The following is a 23,302-nucleotide window of genomic DNA, read 5'->3' as shown; positions in this document are numbered from 1 at the left end:
CCAGTTTTTCATTACCTCATATTGAGTGATGACCCCATTGGGCTCCTGTGGTTCCTTCCAGTAAAGGAAGATGCGATCCTCAAATGGTGTGGCTTTCATGGACTGGCTGGGAACCGGGCCAGGCACTGCATTAGAGAAGACAGGAGAATTCATTAATGCAGTCAAAGGGAGGCTACAGTAATGAATACTATTCTCACAAAACCACTTATGAGCTTTGGTGCCCGTAACAACCCCGCTGATTGAACTGTATACACTTACTGTAATACTACAGGTTGAAAATTGCCCAATAATATACCACAATGGCAATATGTTGAATTGAGGACTGATGTTCTTTGTGGTTTCACAGATTTTTTTTTTTCCCCTCCCGCCACAATTCAAAGCAAAGCGGCCATTCGATAAAACTGCCTTGCAGTCTTGAGAAGGCTTTGTGTCAAAACACAAACCGCGTCTTCTAATATATAATCTTCGTTTCCAAAGCACTTTACATTTTCTAATCTCGTTTAATAAATGAGCGGATCATTTCCCTATTGTCATACATAAACATAAAGGCTGAAAACAATTGCATTCAACCAAACCTTTAGTTTGAGATGAGGAGCTATTGTCACCATTGTCAATATGACTTGCTTAGCATTGTCATTTAAACACTCGGAAAGTTGGCAACGAAGTGGGGGGTCTTGATTTTACAGAGCGAAATACCAGTTGCGGATGCTGAATAAGTTCCTAAGCACCAATGACGTAAATGTTGGTCCTAAATTTGAAGCAGAATGTCTTCAGGCTACACGTACAACACTGAATATTTGATTTACTACAGAATTATAACCACACAGTAGTCTCAGTATCTGCACACACACACACACACTGACTGACCGGTCAGTACTGTTGTCGCATGGTTACTTGGGGCTGAATATAACATTGACTGAATGAACAGTCAGGCTGGATCAGCTCAGCCCAGTCCAGCAGCGTCTAAAAGCTTTCTCTTCAAATCACGCTGAGGGCGTGGCGGTGTGACCCGGTCACATGACCAGCAGCACGGGAGGCCTGTCTGATGAAGAGAGCCCGAGGTGTTTGCGAGCGCCGAGCGTCTTGCGTCTCCAGGCTGACGCACGGGAAACAGTTTACCGCGCCTTTCTTTCCCTCGCCGGAAGACGGGGCTCCTCCGCATCAAATCCGTGTCAGCGAAGCAGCCCTGCTATCGCGGAAAAGTGCACACGCGCTTATTCGTCCATTATTTATTTATTTATTCAGACTTCAGAGTGGATTTTTCTCGACTACAACTCCAATGCGCCGTCTGCGTCAGAAAACTAAAGATTGTTGTTTTTCGAGAGTTTATACTAGCTGTGAGCTCAGTGACTGAATGGGAATAAAGCACTTCAGGCAGTGAAGGTTGCACGTTTGACGAAAAATAAGACCCCTAAACCTGCCTAGTGTGTTCAGTAAAGGTATGCCCAACAGGGGAAAGCAATGCACAGAATATTGTTTCAAACTAAGCCAGTCCCTTTATTCTTTTGGGGTTTTGCAAGCCTGTGGTCCTTAGCAGCTGTTTGTTTAATGTAGTATAATTCACATTCAGGTAGTTTTGTTCTTGTTTGTATGACTTACTGGAGTTCGATGTTCAATATGGTACTTCAGAAGTTGTATCCTATTGAATGAAGCCTGCACTTACACACTTGCCATCTCTCTTGGGACCGTACCTTGCCCCAAAGTGGAATTACTGATCTTCGATCCATGACCTCATTGCAGTTGTGTTTACGCTGCACGTCTCTCTGAATAGGAGCGTCTGATAAATACTAAATGTAAAGTGAAAGCAACGTTTGGCTGAGTTTCCCCTGTGTCTCTCTCACCTACACAACAAAGTTGCGTTGCATGCGGGACCCAGTCAGCACAGTCTCACCCAAAGTAAACCGCAACATATATAGTTGGCAGGTGCCTACAAGTTAAGAGCTCAAGTTGAAATATCGGTTAAAAAAAATGTTTCACATTAATTCTGGGCAAGGCATTAGAGAAAGCTCGGTCGTCTCGCATGCTATCTCCCGGTTTTCATGCTACGAGAAGAGATGAAAAAAGAGGCACTTCAAGGGATAACATAGCAGAGGCCAAGAGATAGAGGCCGGCATCTGCATAAACGCACGCCGGCCATTTAATTAGGGTTTAAAATTCACAGCGTGCTTCCTGTTATCTCAGCACTTTCTTGCCCCTCTCTTGCAAGTGACCATTTAGTGGAAGAAAGAGAAACGCGTGCCTGGTTTTAAACGAGTTTCCGTGGCACACCTGTGCTGGCTCTGCAGTGCCAGCCAGTGTATCCGTTTCATCTCACTGATAGCTTGTTAGTTCTGTCAGGCGCTTTTTTTCAGGCACATGAAAGACCGCCTGAATACGTTTGTCTCTGTTCGGCTCTAAGTTTTCCATTATTACCGAAGGGTGCGTACAGAACGCGCGCCAGCTGACTGAGCTCCTTACTTAGAGGCAGTCATGTAGAGCAGAACAGGAAGATTAAATAAAATAAACTGCGGTTTGCGTGCGTGTGGTTCTACCATATATTATACTGAGCATGACTGAAGTGATGTTTAATTACAAGTGAGTAAGGATATACGAGTATATATTTTGACAGAAGTATAAATAGCATGTTACATAGTGTGTATGCAGGGTTGCCAACTTCGGTCAGCTGGCTGGAGTAAGATTTATTGTGACTGGGGAGGGGGGACTGGGGGGGCAGCCAGCCAATCGTCAGTCTCTCTGTAATGCTGCAATGTTTATCAACCGATTTCTCTCTATCCTGTGAGCTGACACTCGTTCCAACAGTGTGTATGAGATATATTCCTAAACAGTACGGTCAAGGCATACAGTTGGGTTTATAGTACTACAGGGTTGTCTGCAAAGGATATAAATGGTATTTCAGCACCAAGCTGTTCTTATTCCTCACTACGCCGTAAGATTCATCGATTTTAAAAGTATTGGCACCGTGAACGTTCATTAACACTAAATCATGCCTTAAAAGGATATGTTTTCACTTGAATGATGTTGAAATACAGGCACAGTTAACACATGACATAGTCTGTATATTTCACCTATTTTAACAAAGGCAACTGGACATTTTTCAGTCTGTTAAAAGTAAGCAGGTTCAATGTGAGGGCCCACTGCAAACAGCAACCACAGCTTGCCAGTTAGCTGGCTACAAATTATGGCTAAGAAGGCTAATATGAACGACAAAAGGAGGGTTATTGAGCAACTGTAAGGCTGACTGAATCCTGTTGAGTGAGCAAGTTTAACAATGTACACATTGTGTCCTGTTTCACTATGTTACACACAATGTTATTAATCTAGGCTATTGGTACCCACACAGCTACGTGCTAACTCATATGTATACACAATTCCCCAGACATGCCACTTAGTACAGACTAGTTTAAGGGTTTATTAAAATGTATAATTAAATGCATAATTCCAATGAAGGATGTACAAACATTTAACTACTTTTTGCATCACCTATACCTGCAAGTGTGTGCATGAGCATACATTTTGTGTTCATGCGTTTAGAGCGCTTACCATCCTCGTCGGTCTGTATGATGGTCTCGTCGCTCTCCTTGCGGCCCTCCGGGTTGGTGAGGATCATCTTCAGGCTGACATTGGTGTTGGGGGGCAGGTTCCCCACCACGTGCCGCGGGGCTTTGGGGTCCATGTCCAGACAGTCGGCCTTGGTCTCATTGTTGGCACCAAAGTAGTGGTAGCAGATGGTGACGTTGAAGGTGTGGCAGCGGGTGATGTTGTACCCCAGAGACTCCCAGTCCACGGCAATGAACCTGGCTTGGGTCTCCGCGATCTTCAGGCTCTTGGGAGTCCTCATCGGTTCTGCACAAGAGAGCAGGTAGAATATTACACACTGCTGCAACACATTATTACATCGCATTATGCAATGTACAACAGATCTTGGTAAAATATGCCATTGTCTTAGATTCAAATACTTTTCTATGCTTTACTCAACTTGACTGGCGTATTGGAACCTACAACATACTCTCAGAAACTACCTTTTGGGCCTCTAGCACCAGGCAAGATCAATTGAGCACAGAAAAGTATTTGGAAAAGTATTGAATCCAAAGGAATCAGATATTTGACCCAGGTCTGGTGTACAACACACCCAATGTGATTACAACAAGAGGAAATATGTTGGCCAAAGCAGTATTAACACATCAGTTCTGAATGGTCACTCTTGCCAACGGGACGCGTCTACAGTTGTTGACGACGATCCTTCTGCCCAGCGTCTCTGCAGATTCAGTCTCCTCTTCATTTGCCACGGCAGTAAATATCCACATCTCAATAATGAGGCCATTATAAGGACTCAATGTCAATGTTAGCAAGGGGAGAAAAGCAAATGAGCAACGTAAACTACTCCTGGCACCTAGAAACCCAGGGAGCAGACGCCGGAAGACTGACCAGGAGGACACTCGCAGGCGTTTTAAGAGCCGCTAAATTAGCCAATATATCACCCCCGGAGAGAGTCAATATAATCTGACCCACAATCCATCAAGACACCACGCCATGCTGGGTACTAATTACTTGAATAGTCCAATTTACCCACCCGATAAAGGCCGTGATGAAAACGCTACCGTTTGGCTTACCGGGGACATTCTTAGTGTAACAGGCTGTCACGGCAGCCAGGGAAATATCAAGAAGTGGAATCAAGTTTTTTTTTTTTTTAAAAGGTCAACTTGATTTCTATACAGCTGTCCTCTGTTGGTACTTGATTCGCCAATGTTAATGGCAGATGCTTACTGCCTGTGGTTTTTCATGTGGAGCACAGATACCCAGCAGCTGTGGAACCATCCGTCAATTTGTTGGGCTCCGAGCAAATGCTTAACCCGGGGATTGTTCTGGCGAAGCAGGATTACTGACCAAGTTAGCTGGATAACTGTACAGAGTAAAAACCTGGAACAATGCTTTTTACTTCAGCCCATGTTTTTGAGGGGGGTGGCTGGGTTTTATTTACTGCATTTTAAAATTTATTTACTGCTGGGTTTTATTTCCAGCTAACTCACTAATCCTTCTCCAGAACTTCATTAGAACCTGGATGGGAGATCTCCCAGGAAAATCATGTGGTCATGTTTGGCCAACAGATGGACTATTACTTCTGGATCAAAGTAGGCAATGCAATATTTCAAACAAGACATCAATCTGAATTCCTGAATTTCTGTGGTCATCAGAGAACAAAGGAACACACTTTAAAAAAATGATTATAAAAGAAGACGGCTACAGTAGGCGAGGTGCTCTATTTATAATCTTGTTTTTTAGCGCAGAGAAATTACAAGGCAAAGTTGAACTCTTGCAGCTAAATTACACATTCTCCCCTGTTGTATATCTCATCTCACTCCAATCACTTGCACTTTGATGAGCTCTGAAGGACAAAGTCTTTTCGACATAGTGTAATTAAAATTCAATCAGAATAAAAGCAGGGCGACTTGGGGACAGTTTACCGTGTTCAATGGAGGTGTATGGAAATCGACCGCATCCACGTACTACAGCACGTCGACCGTTTGACCGAAATCCTCCCGAATAACTGCTATCGGCACGTACTGCTTTTAAATCATTTCAGAAGTTGCAAGCAATAAGCTAGCCTGTCATAAATCAAAAAAGGAATTATCGCCCGCGCCGAAAGGGGCCGTGGCCATTTTCATATTGTCACCGCTTCTCGCCGAAGCGTAATTCCGAGCAATGCGGCTGATGACCCTCCGTGATGAAAAAGCATCGGTCATGACTTATTTAGTAGCCGGTCATCTCCTGCAATGGCAAGAGTGCCGGGGAATTGCTCAATGTCGTGGCTATAGGTGATGTGTAATAGAGAAGACGCAGGCAGGCCCAACCTGTTGACCCGCTGTCTCCTCTTGACGGTACAAGCATTTAATAAATACCCTGAGAACAAAATTCAATTTCTGCCTTCCCTCTGCCCCTTACTTCCAAGCCTGTGACATGATAGTTCAATACCGAAGCCTTTCCTGTAGGGGCAATTTACACTTACTCCGAGATAATTGTGGAAAACAAAGGCACGGCAAAGCCTAAGAAAAAAAAGATATAGGGCAAAACACGCAACCTCCCATAGGTCCGTTTTACCTACAACAAGTCATTATCTGGCCGTCACTCACAGTGGAATGCATAAAACATTTGGAGCTAGCTAGTGACAGCATGCCATTTCTGCAGATTCACACGTGGCCAAAGTATTAAATCCTGACAGGTCCAGGAGCAGACATGGTGAAAATGAAAAGAAAGGTTAAGTTGAGACGCTTCTGAGGCAATAACGCCACTCGCTTGCGTATGGGGCCAAATCAAAAGCAGCGGTGACTCGTATATTAAACAGTAGGCACCATAATGTTTTGGACAAATTTTTTTTTTCTTAATTTGCCTCTGTACCCCACAAAATGATTTGCAACCAAACTATTCACGTGTGGTTAAAGTGTAGATTCTCAGCTTGTATTAAATTGCTTCCTTGGTGCAGGTATAAGACAGCTTGCAGTATCTAGCCTTGATTCTAGGCTTTTGATTGCCGTTGGTGTCTGTTATTGGCATGAGGACTGCCATTTGTCAACATGAGGACCACAGGTGTGTCAATGAAAGTCAAGGAAGCCGTTATAAGGTGGAGAACTAAGAAAAAAAAAAAGGAAAACAGTCTGATATATAGGCCAAAACAGACTTACTCAAATCAACCATTATTTATTTATTTATTTATTTATTTTTACAGTCACAGCAAATTAACAACTTAACACCCATTTTCACAGAAATGTTACAGCAGAGAAATACAAGGATCCAGTTTCGGACCAGCCTCATCTGCTAAATGGTATGATCCGTAAATATCTTCACAGTTATCGGTAACATTAATCAAGCTTCAACCCAGGTGTCCTTCTGGGAAATATTCAATAACTAACTATTTAGTCTCATTCTCAAAATGACTTGGGGGGGCGGGGAGGGGTGTCATTCCTAAAAACAGCTCTGCAAAGCCCATTATAAGCATTCGATTTGAATGACGATCAAAAAAAAAAAAAAAAAAAAAAAAAAAAAAAAAAAATTGTAAAACCTCTGACAACCTCCATCAATTTAAAGCAGGCAATAAGACACTGTGGCAGAAATGAATTGCCTTACTTCCCATGCCCCATCAACTTCCAGCGCATCCATACACACAAGGGCCGATAATATTTGCACGAGAGACAATTACCTGCCTCTCCCACATCGTTGCTGTTTATTCTGTCGCCTTGGTTCATGATTAACAGCTTGTGTACCCTTCAGCGCTGATCAATAGCCGTGAAGTCCTGCATTAACTTTACAGATTAGACATCCCTCCATAATAAATTTCATCGATTCCAACAGCTTGGATGCTAAAATCCCACAGCATTTTCAAAAGCTTAAATTAAAAGTAGATGTATTGTCTACAGGGGGGGGGCAGAAGGCAAGAGTGATTATAAAAGGTGTGACCTCTCTTAACTTGTTTCTCTTGTAGAATAAAGCTACTCGGAGCTGAAGAGACACATTAGTAAGTTAAAAGAGGAGGGAGCCATTTCAGAAGATGAGGGCAGATTCGAGACAGGCTCCCTATGAAAACTACGGTGTGAATATGCCTTGTAATTGCTCCTTGGCTATATTTATCAGCACCAACTGGAATTAAATTCAAATTGAAGAGCTTGGTTTGTTCATCCATGTGTAATCAGAATTGTATGAATCATTGATTGCAGTGGCAAATTGATTACCAATCTCTAAACAAAAGCAAATCTTTGCATAGGCCACTACTGTGCTAAACACCAATTTGTTCATTATCTTCTTTTGTGTGTTCATTAAAAAAAGTCAAGCATGAACCCCATACAAGTTTGACTAAAAGCCCAAGAAACTAACGGAACCAGATTCAAGGGAGGGATATCATCCAGCATGCAACAGGAATGCAGAGACGTGGACAGAAATTGAAATCATTAAAATAAAATATGGGCTACTGTTACCTAGAGATAACCCTGTTTGCGCAACAACAGGATAAAAAACAGTTTTTCCCCCAAAAGAGAATCCATTAACTGTGCCAACAACGAGACCGCGTTGTCCAGGCAGATCTTTATAAAGTTCCTGTGACCATGGAGAAAATTAATTATAAAAATGTTTGCTACCTTGTTTCTTCCCTCTTTTAGACTCTTAGTGGAAGAACAATCGTTCAATGGACAAATAGAACATTTTATTCGGTGTGTTTAAGCAATTTTGTTAGATTTGCTTACCCTTCCCGTACAGGACACACCCCTTACCTGATACAAAGGAGCATTCAAATCAGTGACTGTTAGCACCACACCCCAAGCTACAGCGAAAAAGTCAACACTTCAGAGAGAACGACTTTTGAGGTAAGGGCCCGAGAGTAATCCCAAAGTGCATTGCATCATTGGGTTTTGCGACCTCAGCATGTTAAATGTGAATAACAGAGAAAATACGTCATTTTAAAACCAGGAAAGAATAATGTACCATTCCCTGTATTGAACCCAATGGCGGTTCCATTTAGATGCATATGCACATCACTAGTAAACTAGTTAGCTTTGTCAAATTAGCTTTCATTTTCATGGTAAGCAATATTTTATTTTGCACAGCAATGAGTCACCATTGTAGAAGGGTCTCATTTGCATAGTCTGCTGCAGTAACATCTTATCTTGATCATAATTTTTTATGGAAGCTGTGACGTCAGATTAACAGAACTGCTATAGCTGCAAACAGCTCCGAGTTTGTCGTCCATGATACTCGCGTCACTGCCTTTGGGCTTGACGGTAATAGATGCCGCTTTGTGATAGTGACTGAATAAACGGGTCATTAAAGCACAGTTTTAATTATCAACACAAAAGGGCAGTAAATTGAAACAAACAGAAATGTGATACTGCAGTTTTACCTATATTAAATGAATAAAGTTATTACAACTTGTCAAGGCATGCGCATTACAAGTTTGCGCATGATATATCAAAAGCTACTGTTAATACAGGGCATAAAGGCTACTGGTAAAACACTGCATGTTGCAACTATGCCTCCATAATTTAACACCATTCTCTAAATCTACTCACTGAATAATAATAATAACAATGTTAATAATAGTAACATGTAACCATTGTCACAATAAAAACTCTGCATATTGTAATGATATAATTAAACATCCTATGTTAATACTTTTCCTCCAAACCCTTTTTCAATCACGTCTCTCACTAAGCGGTACTTTTATTAGAAACTGAAATATTGTCGATGTTTTCATGTGGGCAGAAACTCAACTCAAACAGAGTCCATGCCTTCCTCTCTCCGCAGGGGTGAGAAATTGCAATTTTGCTTCCAGCAAAAGAACAAAAATAAATAATTTGTCAAAACCCACATCTGATATTAATAATATAAGTATGAGTAATTACAGTAATAGAAGTTCTAATACTAGCCACATTATAAAAATAGAAATAGTATACACTACATTAGAAAATTAAGAAAGAAGGAGAAGAAGGAAAAGGAGGAGGAGAAGCAGGAGCAGGAGGAGGAGGAAGAGACGGCGATGAAGAAGAAGAAGAAGAAGAAGCTACTAAAATACAACATTTACTCAGCTGTAGATTTGTACGGCCACTGTTACCTATTCAGTCATAGTTTAATTGGGCACTGTACTACAATAAAACACAAACTCTCAAGCAGACACCTACAGTACTTAGCGGCAGTTATTTCTACATTAATGGGCTCCCAGATAATGAGGGTGCCGAACTGGAGGCCAAGCAGCAGGAGACTTGCAGGGGGTAGTCAGGGGCAACACCTTTCTAATATCCCGAACCCTCCCCTCCTGTTATCCGAGCAGAAGTTTGGGAGCATGTGTCAAGATAATGATACATTTCCACTGCAGTACAGCTTCTGTAAACAGCACGGTTGATTTCCCAGTTTAATATACTTAATTGTGGCTTTAGAACAGGGCTGGGGGTGATGTGCACGCGCTATAAAGAAGAAATTACTGGTGCGCTCGTCCCGTACCTGTCAAAACTTGTTTCTTAAGTTCTTCAACAGCAGCTACTTCAGTCGAACGGGGATCTAAAGAAGCAGCTGATGATCAAGATAGACTGCTTCCTTCATTTGCACGGCACTGTGCTTACACTTCCTATAGCCCCAATGCACACCTGTTTGAAAACAAGTTGAACATGCAAATACTGTTTGTATGAAGAAAAACACTCGGTGGGGCCAAGGCACAATCCTTCCCTCTCTCATGTGAAAATGGGCGGAGGCTATGAAGCATGACACAAGCAGCCCCGCCCCACCACAAAGTGGCGTGCAGAAAACCAGGTCTAAACCTCACAGCGCAATGCAATTTTCTGGCTTGCACTGAGACTCTCCTTCCTGGCCTCTGAAGTTCTTAGCAGCACTCAAGAATGCGAATGTTCCATGCTTCAACAGCGCTATCTAACAAAGACGGCGGCTTGCCTACGATTGATGAATAAATAAATAAATAAAGTTCCTGGTTAAAACATTTGGAGCAGAACGGTGGAGGCCTTTATCTCTGGGAATGACAAAGGCACGCGCAGCTAAAAAGACCGCTACCGCTCCTGAAAATTTCACGGCGTCAGGTTCGCCATTTGTTCATCACAATGAGGTGGGGGCGATAGACAGCCCCCACCCCCCAAAAAACTGAGACATGTCAAAGCACACGTACTTTGACATGGTATAGTACAATCAAATGTATTTGTACATATGCAGGGTGGGTATGAATGGTTTATGCAGGCTGAACAGCTGGTCCTCTTTTTCCTGGATTCCTAAATTTCCCATTCGATAGACCATATATATATATATATATATATGTCCACTTTTTTATGTGTAATATTCCACAAGTTTTTTCAATACACTCTGTGAGCACTTTATTAGGTATTTATTACACTTCTGTTGTTAAGCCTATTCGCTTAGAGGTTTGACGCGTTGTGTATTCAGAGATGCTCTTCTGCAACTGTTGTAATGAGTGGTTATTTGAGTTACTGTCATCTTCCTGTCAGCTTTGACCAGTAAGGCCATTCTCAGACATTTACAGCATGTTTTTGCCCGCAGAACAGCTGCTCACTGGATGTTTTTTGCTTCTCGCACCAAACTGTAGAGACTGTGATGCATGAAAATCCCAGGAGATCAGCAGTTTCTGACATACTCAATCACACCTGGGTTTACGGCTGCCCTATAGAGGCGGAGAAATTTCACACACAATCTTACCCTCATTAATTGCATGAACTTTATTAAATTCAACGGAATACATAATACAGCCACACTTTTAACACCTTTATTTGTGTGATCCATCCTTCAATGCATACGAATTAAGGAAGCGCATCTTGCGATGACTTGCCTAGATCACACGCATACTGCAGTTCCAGCCCCATGCGGTAGTTTGACACATACGATACATATTTCCTGGGCAGAATGCGTCATATGTGCGCCTGAAAATCGTCGGCAAAAGGATTAGTACATCTGGCCCTAAGTATAACTGCCCCTTAGGAGAACAAACAACAACCATTCAAAGAGGATGCAACCTCTTCAACTCGGCGATGCAATAGGCCTTTTACTGAGGCACAACTTTTCAGTCTAAACAATCCATTGAAATTTCCTTACAACCATGAAGCATTCACCTTCTCAAGGAGACACTTCAGAAAGGTAAAGAGAAGAGTCTCGTCTTTGCAAGGATACTTCAGAATGAAGCAATCTGGGAATCAATTTAATTTGTTCTCTCTATTGTGGTTGATCTTTCACTCCCTGGGCGTAATTTGTTTTTCATCATTCAGACAGAGACAGAACCAGATTATTTTCCACTTTTTAGACCCGAGAGATACTTTAAAACTAACTGCTGTCATCCACTTTAAAATTAAGACCTGACAGTCACCATCAAGCACACACTATATCTTCTCATCGCCAGGAGGACACTGAGAGGTTTGTACAGCTATAAATAAACTCGGCTAGAAACGTTCCATTATCTCCTTCAGCTTTTCCTCACTCTCTCCGATAGTCAATATTAAAAAGGAGGCCACGTAATACAAAACGTCTCCATTAATTGATCAAAATTGTTGGGTCAAATGATAAACGTAAAGGCAATTTTGAAGGCGAAGCTCATTGAAATGACAAGTATCTTTTTTTCCAGGCCGTCTTGCCACTCCCGGGTTCCTTTTGCAGGCTGTTCCCGTTCGGTTGTCCTGACACCGCGCTTGATAGGCAAGAGGAGTGGAAAATGGATGGCTTGGGAGAAAATGTTCTCGCTTGTAAGCGAGCCTTTGGAATGAAAGCATTAATAACGGCCCTGTTTACAGCGTTTACCTCTCCATTACCCCTGCCTCCATGTAGTTCCCTGCACTCTCCAGGGGCGACCCCATTGATGTCGGTGGTAGATGGGGGGCTGGGGGGTTAGGCTGGGGGAGGTGTGGGGGGAGGGAAGAGTGTGGACGAAACAGCGGCCAATTCAACAGCCAGCTGCCCACACATTTCCCACAATTCAATTTCCCATCAAACGACAAAGCGATTCGCTCCATAAAAAAAGCTTTGCCAATAAAGCTTTCTTAAACCCCAGTGACAGGGTGGGGTGAATCCAATATCATTTATTTTTAATTGCGTTTTCAGAGGCTCCGGTTGCTCCCTGCGGAATGCTGAATGTTGAGAGGAACGCCAGGATGTGCCAGTCACAGGGGGTTTCTAATGTGGTGCGCTTCAGAAACATAAACCTCCAGCGAATTAGAGTTTACATCTAGCTAATGGTGCGTTCGTTACTTAACGGGGAGAAATATAAGCTTCCCTCCTACACATCAACAACAAGAGAAAAAAAACTAAAACAAAACCATATCCATGGATGAAACAAAAATAACTTTTCAACTGGCTCAATACAAAGCATCTTTGGCAGGCAAACGTGAATTACTTTTTTTTTCTTTTTTTAGGAATTCATTTCCAACAGAATCCATTTGAAGGAAAATGTCAAACTTAAAAATGCCAGGCATGCCTGATATAACACGATTTAGCATAAGCAGAATCTATTTTGTCAGTTAACGGATTTTCATACGGCAGAGGTAGTAGCCTGCTTGGGAAGTCAGTGAAAGTGCAGTTTGGAACTTGTCCCAGACGTCCTTTGCTCTTGAGGCTAACTTTAACACCCTGAGTTTCAGAGCTCCTGTTCCACCCCAAAACGACTGTCAACCAGTCCGTTTAGTACACAAAGAACGCTCCACGACGTCTGGAGCACTGATGAAAATGCGGTAAACACCTGTAAAGCAATTACAGCTGCCAAATGTGCTTGGCTTAAGAGATGAATTCATAATGTTCATTGCCATCTGTTAATTATCAAACCGAAATTAATCAATCTTTCTACATTTCTTCCCAGGCATAATGGAAAGTTGTTCATTTGCTTAAATTTGAAAAATCCAATTAGACTAGCTAAATGTTTTTCCCCCCATCAACCCCACTGCATAATATTCAAACTCAATTTTGTTAGAAGCTGCTTGAATTCTCTGTACAGTGTCAATATCAAAATGTATATATATATGTACTGTATATACAGTACATGCATATACAGAACAATGATAGCTAGGGAGCTACCAAATAATAATGAATTAAAAAATTAAAAAATATAGTACGCTTAATAATATTCCTAATTAATAAATAATACATTACCAATTACTCTCAGCCAACTGAATATATTTCAGTGGTGCATGTTAAAAAAAAATAACAATAGAAAAAGTCTTGAGTACTTGAAGCATTGTGGAAAATAAATAAATAAATAAATAGAAGATATATATATATATATAAAAATATGTCACTGGAAACCTGTTCACATGAACTGAATTGCTTTTACTTTAGGAAAAGCCAAGCACTGCTGGACTGCATGGACTACAGGATTAAGTTAAGCCTTCAGCATCATATACTTTCTGCTGTCAGGTTTCAAAATCTTTCCATGGTCAAAGAAAGTCCTTAATGGGTTTCACTAACAGATAGGAGGTGGAGGCAGGGGTAAATCCTTTGTCTTCAGAAATAAAAAATAAACAGCACAGAAACTTAAAGTGCAGTGGCTCTCTACTGTACCAGTTCTCAGCTGAAAGTCTGAGCTGAGACAATGGCTGAGTCTTGAGAAATACAGAATTGCACGCAGTCACATAATGAACGCGTCATCCAGCCCCTTTTACAACAGTAGCCTGGCTCTGTCACAGCGAGGCAGCTCAGCCTATGATGACTGCTATTAGTTGACTGGCGATTCACGCTGGGAGCGAATCAGAACCTGCCTACTAATCAGTGATTGCGAAGCCAAACCTGGCACTGCTATAGTTTCCAGCTTTTTCCACACTCTCGATATGGCGGTGACGTTTCTTAATGGCAATCAACAACACAGAAATGGTTGCGTATTTTCTTAGCAGGTGAGAATTTTTCGGCTCACATGCTACTTTCTCTGGCCACTGCACTGATGATATTAGCATCCGAAAGCCTTTAAAGCAGAATATACTGGGGACCGACTAACAATATGCCAAGAGTGTAAAATGATAAGACCATATCAGATTTTATTTATTTATTTATTTATTTTTGTCAGAATGAGCTAATAATGTGAGAATGGCCTTTGTCGTATCCTTTTGAAACATCGACTCTTTTGCTTGAAATGATATATGCAATACAAATAGTTTGTATTTGTGAATTGAAAACCCCAAAGGCTTGGCATCTCAAATCTATATAATCAATATAATAAAATCATAAACTCTCAAAATAGAGTGCTTTTAATATAATATAATAAGCACAAGTCATGAAACGTGAGAAAGAACACGCAAAATCTCCACGTTGGCTATGAACTGATGGAAAACGGATCACAACCGCACGTTATCCTCAGCTGTCACCAGTTACCACCTGTGTGAGCGTTTGATTTCCGTTGGGCGATAAAACTGGTAATCCTTACATCCTAATCTTTGTCTCCTCTATCACGCGAGGTCGGCGGGCACCTCTCCTCACTCAGGCTCATTTTCCACACCATTTTCGCACCATAAAACCATCCAGAGGATGGGCATGGGTGAGATATAGGCTCCCATCACAGATAGCCAAGGCGATTCGTCACTTCTCTTCCTGGTTGGAAACACTCAACCTCCTCGCGACGCCTCAGTGTCACAGTGAAAACAGTGAAAACATATTGCCGCAATTTAAAACAAAAACTGTAAGGACTCCAAGGCTTACAGACGTACAGGAGAGAAGCGGGCATATTTTTTTTTCCCCAATGTGGATCCGGATTTTTCTAATCAAACATCAATCTGGACAGACTAGCTTAGCACTCAATCCCAAACTTGATTATATTTCACCTTTTACTCTCTCTAGACAAGTTCCAATAAATCACTTTGTGGGGATGAGGAGAAAGAAACAGGAGGGGGGAGGGGGGGATGGTAATAAAAAGAGGAGAGCATTGCCTTCGTCTGCTTGCACCCTAGAGGCTGGTAAAAAACTAATTCTCACAATTCCCGGCGGGGAAATGAAACGCTGTGTGTGTTATTCTGGTATCATATCAATTACCCACACAGTTACGACTGCACAAGAAAATGGTACCGGGAAGCGGGGGGGGCGCGTTTTTTTACCTCCGTCTGCACCACGCAAAAAAAAATTCAATTAGCAGAGTCAGTGACAATCTTTCTATGACTCTCTCCAAATAGGCATGTTATTTGCCAGCACACAATGTGCATTCTAACCACTCGGAGGATCCAATTTCGGTAGATACTCAGCAATAAAACAAGTGAGACCAATTCAAAATAATTTTTTTTTAGATTACCTCGGAAATGTAAAAAAATAATAACACCCCCATTATTTTGAAGACCCCTTTTTTATATTTTTTAATTTTTTGAAGTTTAATTTTGAGAGGTCCCTGTTCTCACAAAACATTCACATGTTGAACTAAAGCACATACACCGTATATCTACGGGTGCTCTCTCTGAGCTAATTTGCATCTCTGTCTTTGGGCTTTAATTTCATGGGAGGCTTTCACGCGTCTTCACAGTTCTGATTTTCCCAAGATCAAAGTATCCGACAATTAGAGAGGAGCGCACCAGGGAACGTTCCCAACCTCATGGACAGAGTTTCCCATTCCGCAGCTTGCTCCATAAACCTCACACCTCTCCCAGTGTATTTGGGATATTTACCGTTAGCCACGATAGCAACCCTCGTCTATTAGCGGAAATGCTCAGGAGCTCGTGTTCAGCCCCAGACCAATCGACAACGCACACACAACCAAATAAATAAAACGTCACGCTGTCAGTTTCAGGAGCTCCTATCCGTGCCAGCGTAGCACTACCTGTCTTTCGATAGTGTGATGGGTGAAACGGGAGCAATGCAATAACTCCTACAGCAGCTACTGTACGCGCTGAAATATGAGATCAATTCTGTCCAGGGCATGCCCATTTACATTGGAGACAGCTTAAAGCCACACGCCTGATATAGACGCATCATCGCAAATCATAAAGGGAGAGGAGATAAATCCTCAGACACAAGCGTAGATTATCTATATGGTAAGCGCACAACATCACGGAAGAAGGCCGTTTACCCATTCCGTCGTTTATTTACCCCCCCTTGCCCCCCAGACGGAATATTATTAGCAGTGTGCAAAGGGAGATGGGACTGTGGTCTCATTGCACAGTCGATCTGACGAAGAGCGCTATGAGAACTATGGCCGCCATCACACTTTAATATAACCACAACGTCCTGCTCTGCTTTATATACCATTGAACGGCGGATGATAGCGGGTCGAGACTAACTGCAAGAGTTCCCTATGATATGCTGTGCATTATAAATAGAATGGCGCTACAATCAAAGTTGGTATTCCACTGATGAAGCGGTACAGATGGTGGACGGAGAGGAGAGGGAGAATGGAGGGGAAGGGGGAGGGAGAGAGAGGGGGAGAGAGGGAGGGAGAGAAAGAGAGTGAGATAGGGAGAAAGAGTGAACAAGAGAGAGAGAGAGAAAGAGAGAGAGAGAGAGAGAGACGGAGGGAGAGGGAGAGAGTGTACTGGAGAAATGGCCAGGTACTATAGCTCAACAAGTGACAAATTCATCCGGTTGCCTTTTTTGAAATTCAAATTGGGCAGCCTGTGAAGAAGCTGATAAGCACTCTAACAGAGTAGAAAGTCAACACGGGCTGTAAGATCTAGCACAGGTGGATTATGGGTAATGAAGGAAAGGGAATAAATATCATTAAGGATGAGTACATTCATCTCAGACCCCAGTCATGCAAGCTAAACAATAAACTGGGTGAGGGTAGAACTATAGGGAGGAAAAAAAAAAAAAAAAAAAAAAAAAAAACTAGTATCAAGCAAAACATTTTCTCCATACTGGGTTTTCTCACTGTCCTGTACAGGCTCAAGATACATTCATGTCCTAATGGCGTTATATAAAGAAATCAATAAGAAATGTTGCCAGTGAAATAGGAAAAGGGCAAGGTAGTTTATGTTTTCTTCACAAAGAAAAAATAAAGTAGCACTACAATGAATTGTACACATCATAGTAATACACAAAACCTCGGGTTAAACAATGTGCTCCATACAGTACAAGAGACTTCAAACCAGTGAGATTTCCTGGTTTAGTTAAGGCATTATTACTTCCAGACAATAATGCACTCTGTTCATATTCATGTCGAAAGGCAGCGACAAGGATCATGCTTTCCTTTTTTATTTTTTTGCAGTCGAACAAGACGCCCGACAATAGGAGGCAGGATCTCAGCCATCAGCAGTCATTTACATTTAAATAACATTTCCCTGATAATCCCGCGACTTCATAATGTTTGTCGGAAGGATCTGCGGCCCGACGAATGCACGGTTGTTTATGCCGCGGAATTAGATGCAGCTAACTGTTGAACAAACATTAATCATTATCCCTCTTATCAGCGCCCACAAATGCAGTTCGGTGGAGTTGCCCCCCGAACTGCCATCACAGCAGCTGGGGAAACACAGAGTCAGACTGGGACTGAACTTTCCAAGACAAATCTGTACAAAACTATAACCCTGTCTACAAAAAACATCAAGTATTTCATTGGGCATGTGGATTTTATAAAAATTTTGCTATTTAAAATGTAAACCGGCCAATCGTATATGTCAGTGGGACCGTTATTATTGTACTCGCGTGCACACTACACTGATTAAAGATAGGGTTTGAAAGCATGCGTGGCTGCTTTAAGCCAATATGTTTTCATGGCATCTTGGCTGATTTGTGATGGTTTATAAAATGGCAGCCTCCTAAATATGACCACAGACATGAAGAAATACTGTATAGACTGCTAACTTCACACTTTGTTGTATTTAGCTACAGGAACTATTAGGGTTTAAGCTGTGGCAGATATGCCACTTGTCAAGGAAAACTCATCATGGCTTCTAAGCACTGTTCAAAAACCAGAAGACATCCCAACCTCGTCTAAGACGGATGGCAAGGTCCAGCCAGGGCTGACTGCTGATGGCTGGCTGAGCCGGAGAAGATCTCCCCTGGACAGAAATCGTTGAGAGGGCACATACTTCAATTTAAAGAGGGCTACAGGTAAGCCCGTGTTTTAATGAATTAATTTAATGTAGCTTAGGTCTATGGGTGAAAATAAACACAATCACTCTTATGTGAGCTGAGGGGGGTGGTGGTGGTGTGGGGGCCGGGAAGAGTCACGGAGGGTGGCAAATTGAAAGGCTGCTGGCCTGTCAAACAGGGCCAAATCTCTTCAGGAAATCCAGACTTACGCTCATAACAGCACAGAAATGACAACCGCACGGGCAGTATTCTCTGCTGCCTTCCGCCATGTTTGCAGCATGCTAATATCAAAGCTATTATTGGAGTATATTGACAATCCCTAAAAGTCACAAAACAAGTGTCACCTCTAGCAATCTACAAAGCAAAAAAGGAAACATGATTTCATCTTTTTTTTTTCTCTCAAATGTCTCATCCTCCACATTTGCATACTTTATTGTGTTGTAAATTTAATTTTAAATTGATTAAATTGTCATTTTTGCCCATCAATCTGCAGTCAATAACCCATAATGACAATAAAAACCCATATGGGGGTGCTTCTCAGGAACAGGAAGACTGGACAGATTTGAGGGAAAAATGAATGCAGCCAAATACAGAGAGGTCCTTGAAGAAAACCTGCTCCGGAGTGCATTCGACCTCAGACTGTAAGATTGACCCCAAAACTTATTTTGAGTTTAGCTTAACTTTCTAATGATACCTAAGTTATCGCTCTACTGCAGATATCAAGGTAGTTGTGTCCTGTTTCATGTTGAGTGCCACCAACCCATGTTTTTGAGAAAAACGGCTTCAAAGTTCTGTCGGCAGCATAAAATGCAACTGGGAGACTACCAACTACCAACTGGGCTAACAAAACTCTGGAGCTATAGTTCATCATAGTCATCTTATGGATAAACCCTTATTTTTACTCTGAACAGTTACTCTTGACATTAAGACGTACAGACCAAGAAAGCAAATACATTAACATGTAGCCACAAACACAGCTGATGTGGTTGTTTGTGACAGTGTGAACGGTGACAAGCTGGCTAGCTTCAAAACGATGTAACTCCGGTGTTACTTTCACTTTGCTTTAAAAGCTTAAAAACTATATTTTTACTCAGACATGCCGATTTTAAAAGCAAAGATATTGTTCTACAAAATGAATATGAAAGTCTAAAACAGCCAAAAATGAACATGTTGCGACTTACGACTTATTATGATAAAACTGGTCACATATTGAGAGAGAGAGAGAAAACAAAACAAATACAAATTTAAACAAAAAGGCTTGTTCATTCGGCTAATGATGCTTTGCACATAATCAGGCAGAGCCTGCACTTTAGCAAATGGACTCGCAGCTAGTGCTTAAGAGAACAATTTCCTGGCCTCCCCCACTCATTAGTTTCATTTAAGGTACCATTTAAGATGCATCGATTGCAGTGTCGTACCCAGGCCTGGAGATACTGCACGGTGGAGTCTGGGAGAACAGTGCGCATTGCCCAACTCCAATATCTCTGACCGCAGGATAAAAGTGAGACCATGGAGGTCTAGGAGATGTCGAAGAGACACAAATCCATTTTCATTTTGATTTTTTTAAAGATTCACTATTCAAACAATCAATCTCACCCCTGGGCATCCCAGCATTCATAAAATTTCAAACCATTTACAATAAGTAGAAATGACATATTTTATTTGTACGCCACAATACTAGTCTCCAACCAAAAGACAAAATGGCAGTCAGTGCTTTAAGATATTACATGTACAAGGTAGCCTGATTAGACTACTGTTCTTATCTGAAGCCACAGAACTTGTAAAGTGACTCTTGGATCAATTTTAATTTGCATGGTACAATTACTTCCAATTCTGTCCCAACTCTAAACAGTGTTAAACTAGAAACAATAGTATACTATGGGATCATTCATCATGATGCGATTAAATCTCTTTTGCATTAAAGGGTAGGCATTTTCCTGTCAACATTAGTCGATATTGAGCTACACTAAGACCTTCCAATAAATAATAAGTTAAAGTGTTACCTAGTTGGTATCAAATGGGGTTGACAAAGGAAGAGAGAACCAAACAATTCCATACATGGACACAAATTTCATCAAGAGAAAATAATCAGTCAAAAACTGAACCTAACAAGAAAGCTGTGACTGTTAGTTAAATTTGCTACACATTGTCCTGGGGGTGTGCGCAGATTTAATAGGATGTAGAAAATATTCTGCAGAAAAAGGTGATTTTTTTACAGCTTTCCTATAAATTTAAAGGTGTTGCTGTATATAGCCATATAACATACAGGGCAATACATGTTTCATGAAACACTGTTCCTGGTTAAACTAGCATATAATTCAAAGCACTGACTGCATACTAATGCCCAGGGAATGCTTTTTTTTTTTAGCAATGATTGGTATGAGCAAGTTAACAACCAAGCAAAATTCATTCAATAAATAAAATAATAAAGTTATTCTTCATCGAATGCAGATAAATGTCATAATACGCAGGTTCCATATTGAAACCCTTTGAACTGGTTTAAATGTACATGAAACAAAGCAAGCTAAAGCCCCTGCAAAATAAAGCTTTGATCCACCCTTGAAAGAAAAATGTCACTTCCTATAATGCTTATATAGCATCATTTTTCCTTTGAAAACATAAAAAAAAAAAAAAAAGAAACTGTGAATGATAATGGGTGTATCTGGAACGGTTAAATGTGTCATACACAACTGCAATTTGGTGCAGTACATTAAATAGTGCCTCAAAAAGACATTTCTATTTGCGGCACTGTTTATTGACATGCAATGCGTTTTCCACCTAATGTAGAGGGAAAAAAGGTCATTTTAAAACATGCCCAGTCCATGTTTCAGAACTGCAGTGTGAGCTATCAGAGTCCATGCACTTTTATTCATGATTCATCTACATCAGCCAGACTCCAATCACTTTGACTCCCATGTTGGGGGGGGGGGGGGGGGGGGGGGATAATGTCATGCCTTCCACAGGAGACACTTTTAGACTGCCTGAGGTAAGGAAAGTAATCTACCAGCTCTCTGTTCACCGGCATTTGCTGCTTGATAGTCATTTACATTCACAACCATTCAAGCTCGCTTAGCAGTTCGAAGCATTTGTCTTCTTTACCTCAATGCCAACAGTGCTGGCAAATTATAAGGCTGCAATTGGAAAAAGCTAGTGAGCATTATAACAATGATAATGTTAACAATAATGTTTACTGCCTTGCCTTGGATAAACTTGGGTGTTCTTAGGTGTTTCAACACGGTTTGCATTCAGCACAACCACAAACGACTTTTTCCTTTTCTTGTAATCTCTCTACTGTACACCCGCCTGTATTGTACAAGTTTTCAAAAATGTATTGATACGACTCAAAACAGGTGGCTTTGTTATGGTGGGATAATCAAACCTGGAATCGGTGTGCGCCCACAACAAAACAACACACTGCAAATTACTTCAATTACATACTGTGAAGATATGGTATCATGTCTGGGAGATCAAATTTTTGTTTTCCATTGTGAAAAAAAAAACATCATGTGAAAACGGCCTAAGCTATTCGACGGCACTAAACAATACTTGATTAACAAAAAGGTGAAGCAATACTGAATAAGAAGGAAGCGTCCATACTGCTTCTTCCCAAGTGCAATTCATTTTTTAGCACCAAATAAGTCATATTTAAAGTCAAACTAGTGTGACCACTATGTTTAAAACCATGCCAGTCAGGTGATCTCTTCAGGTCTAGTCCTATAGTCTCCTTTTGATGACCTCACTATCCATCTGGCGTTGGGTAAAATATTGCTGGGCCCAGTAAATTTGACATGGAAATGCCTGTTCTTCACCTACAGCTGAGGTTGTTCAGTCAAGGTGCCTGACAACAATAAGCACTTGTCACCTCATGCTACGTGAATTCAAACATAAGACAAAGTACCAAGAGATATCGCAGCTGAAGTAGTATTCTGAACACGCACTCACAAACATGAATTCAACCACTATATACACCCAGTGAGCACTTTATGAGGCATTTTAGACTTATTAAGTCTCTGCAGACTGATCTCAGGAGATCAGAAGTTTCTGAGATACTTAAACCACCCTGTCTGGCACCAACAATCATTCCATGGTCAAAGTAACTCGTAGATTACTCAAAAGTAGTAACTCAAAGTGGATCATATTCCTTCCCCATTGTGACATTTGGTCTGAACAACAGCTGAACCTCTTGACCATGTCTGCATGCTTTTATGCATTTTGCTGCTGCCACGTGATTGGCTGATTAAATATTTGCATTAAGAAACTGGCTTACAGGTCTACCTAATAAATTGCTCACTGAGTGTATATCAAAGTGTGCATATACCGTAGACTACAAATACCCTAATCTGAGCTTTCTAGTGCCTTTGATGATATTTTAACATAATTCAGGTGTAAATAGTCATTTATCTAAGTAGGAATGGCTGCCAGATTTAGAAAATTGCTTATGAAGATGATTGGATTTCCTGTCAAGGTTAAAATAGATAAACTTTCACTGGAAGGGAAGTGAAAGATCCATCATAAATTACAAACCAGTGTGGAGCATATCTGCTCAAAACTGCAGACTTGTAAAAAAAATAAACATCCTATAGCGCACCTATAATTTCCATTTTATATTATACCTATTCACACAAGTAATTTTGTATTACTTACTATAACACCAAACAACACTACATAGGCCCTGGGGAGAATTATCACACATTTAAATAGCATTCATAAACATCCATTTCCAAAGTGCATTTGAAGACTACTGAAAGCAAAACTGAAATAATAATTGCGAGATAAAGCCAGCTCCTTAATAGTGCACACAGCTGTAGGCCTAATCAAAATCAATATCTGG

At 41.2% G+C, this 23,302-nt stretch overlaps 1 protein-coding gene across 1 annotated transcript in view; it reads right to left on the bottom strand.

The window, feature by feature from the left end:
• Positions 1 to 23,302, bottom strand: part of ptprk (protein tyrosine phosphatase receptor type K) — a 133,258-nt gene that overhangs the window by 33,998 nt on the left and 75,958 nt on the right. Inside the window, 2 exon segments of the mRNA XM_061244050.1 lie at positions 16 to 125; positions 3,541 to 3,843. Of these exon segments, the coding sequence (XP_061100034.1) occupies positions 16 to 125; positions 3,541 to 3,843 (413 nt within the window).

This window comes from Conger conger, chromosome 5 (assembly GCF_963514075.1).
Source record: "Conger conger chromosome 5, fConCon1.1, whole genome shotgun sequence".
Classification (NCBI taxonomy): Eukaryota; Metazoa; Chordata; class Actinopteri; order Anguilliformes; family Congridae; genus Conger; species Conger conger.
The sequence above is the reverse complement of the archived record's forward strand: the minus strand, read 5'-3'. Positions and strand labels throughout refer to the sequence as shown.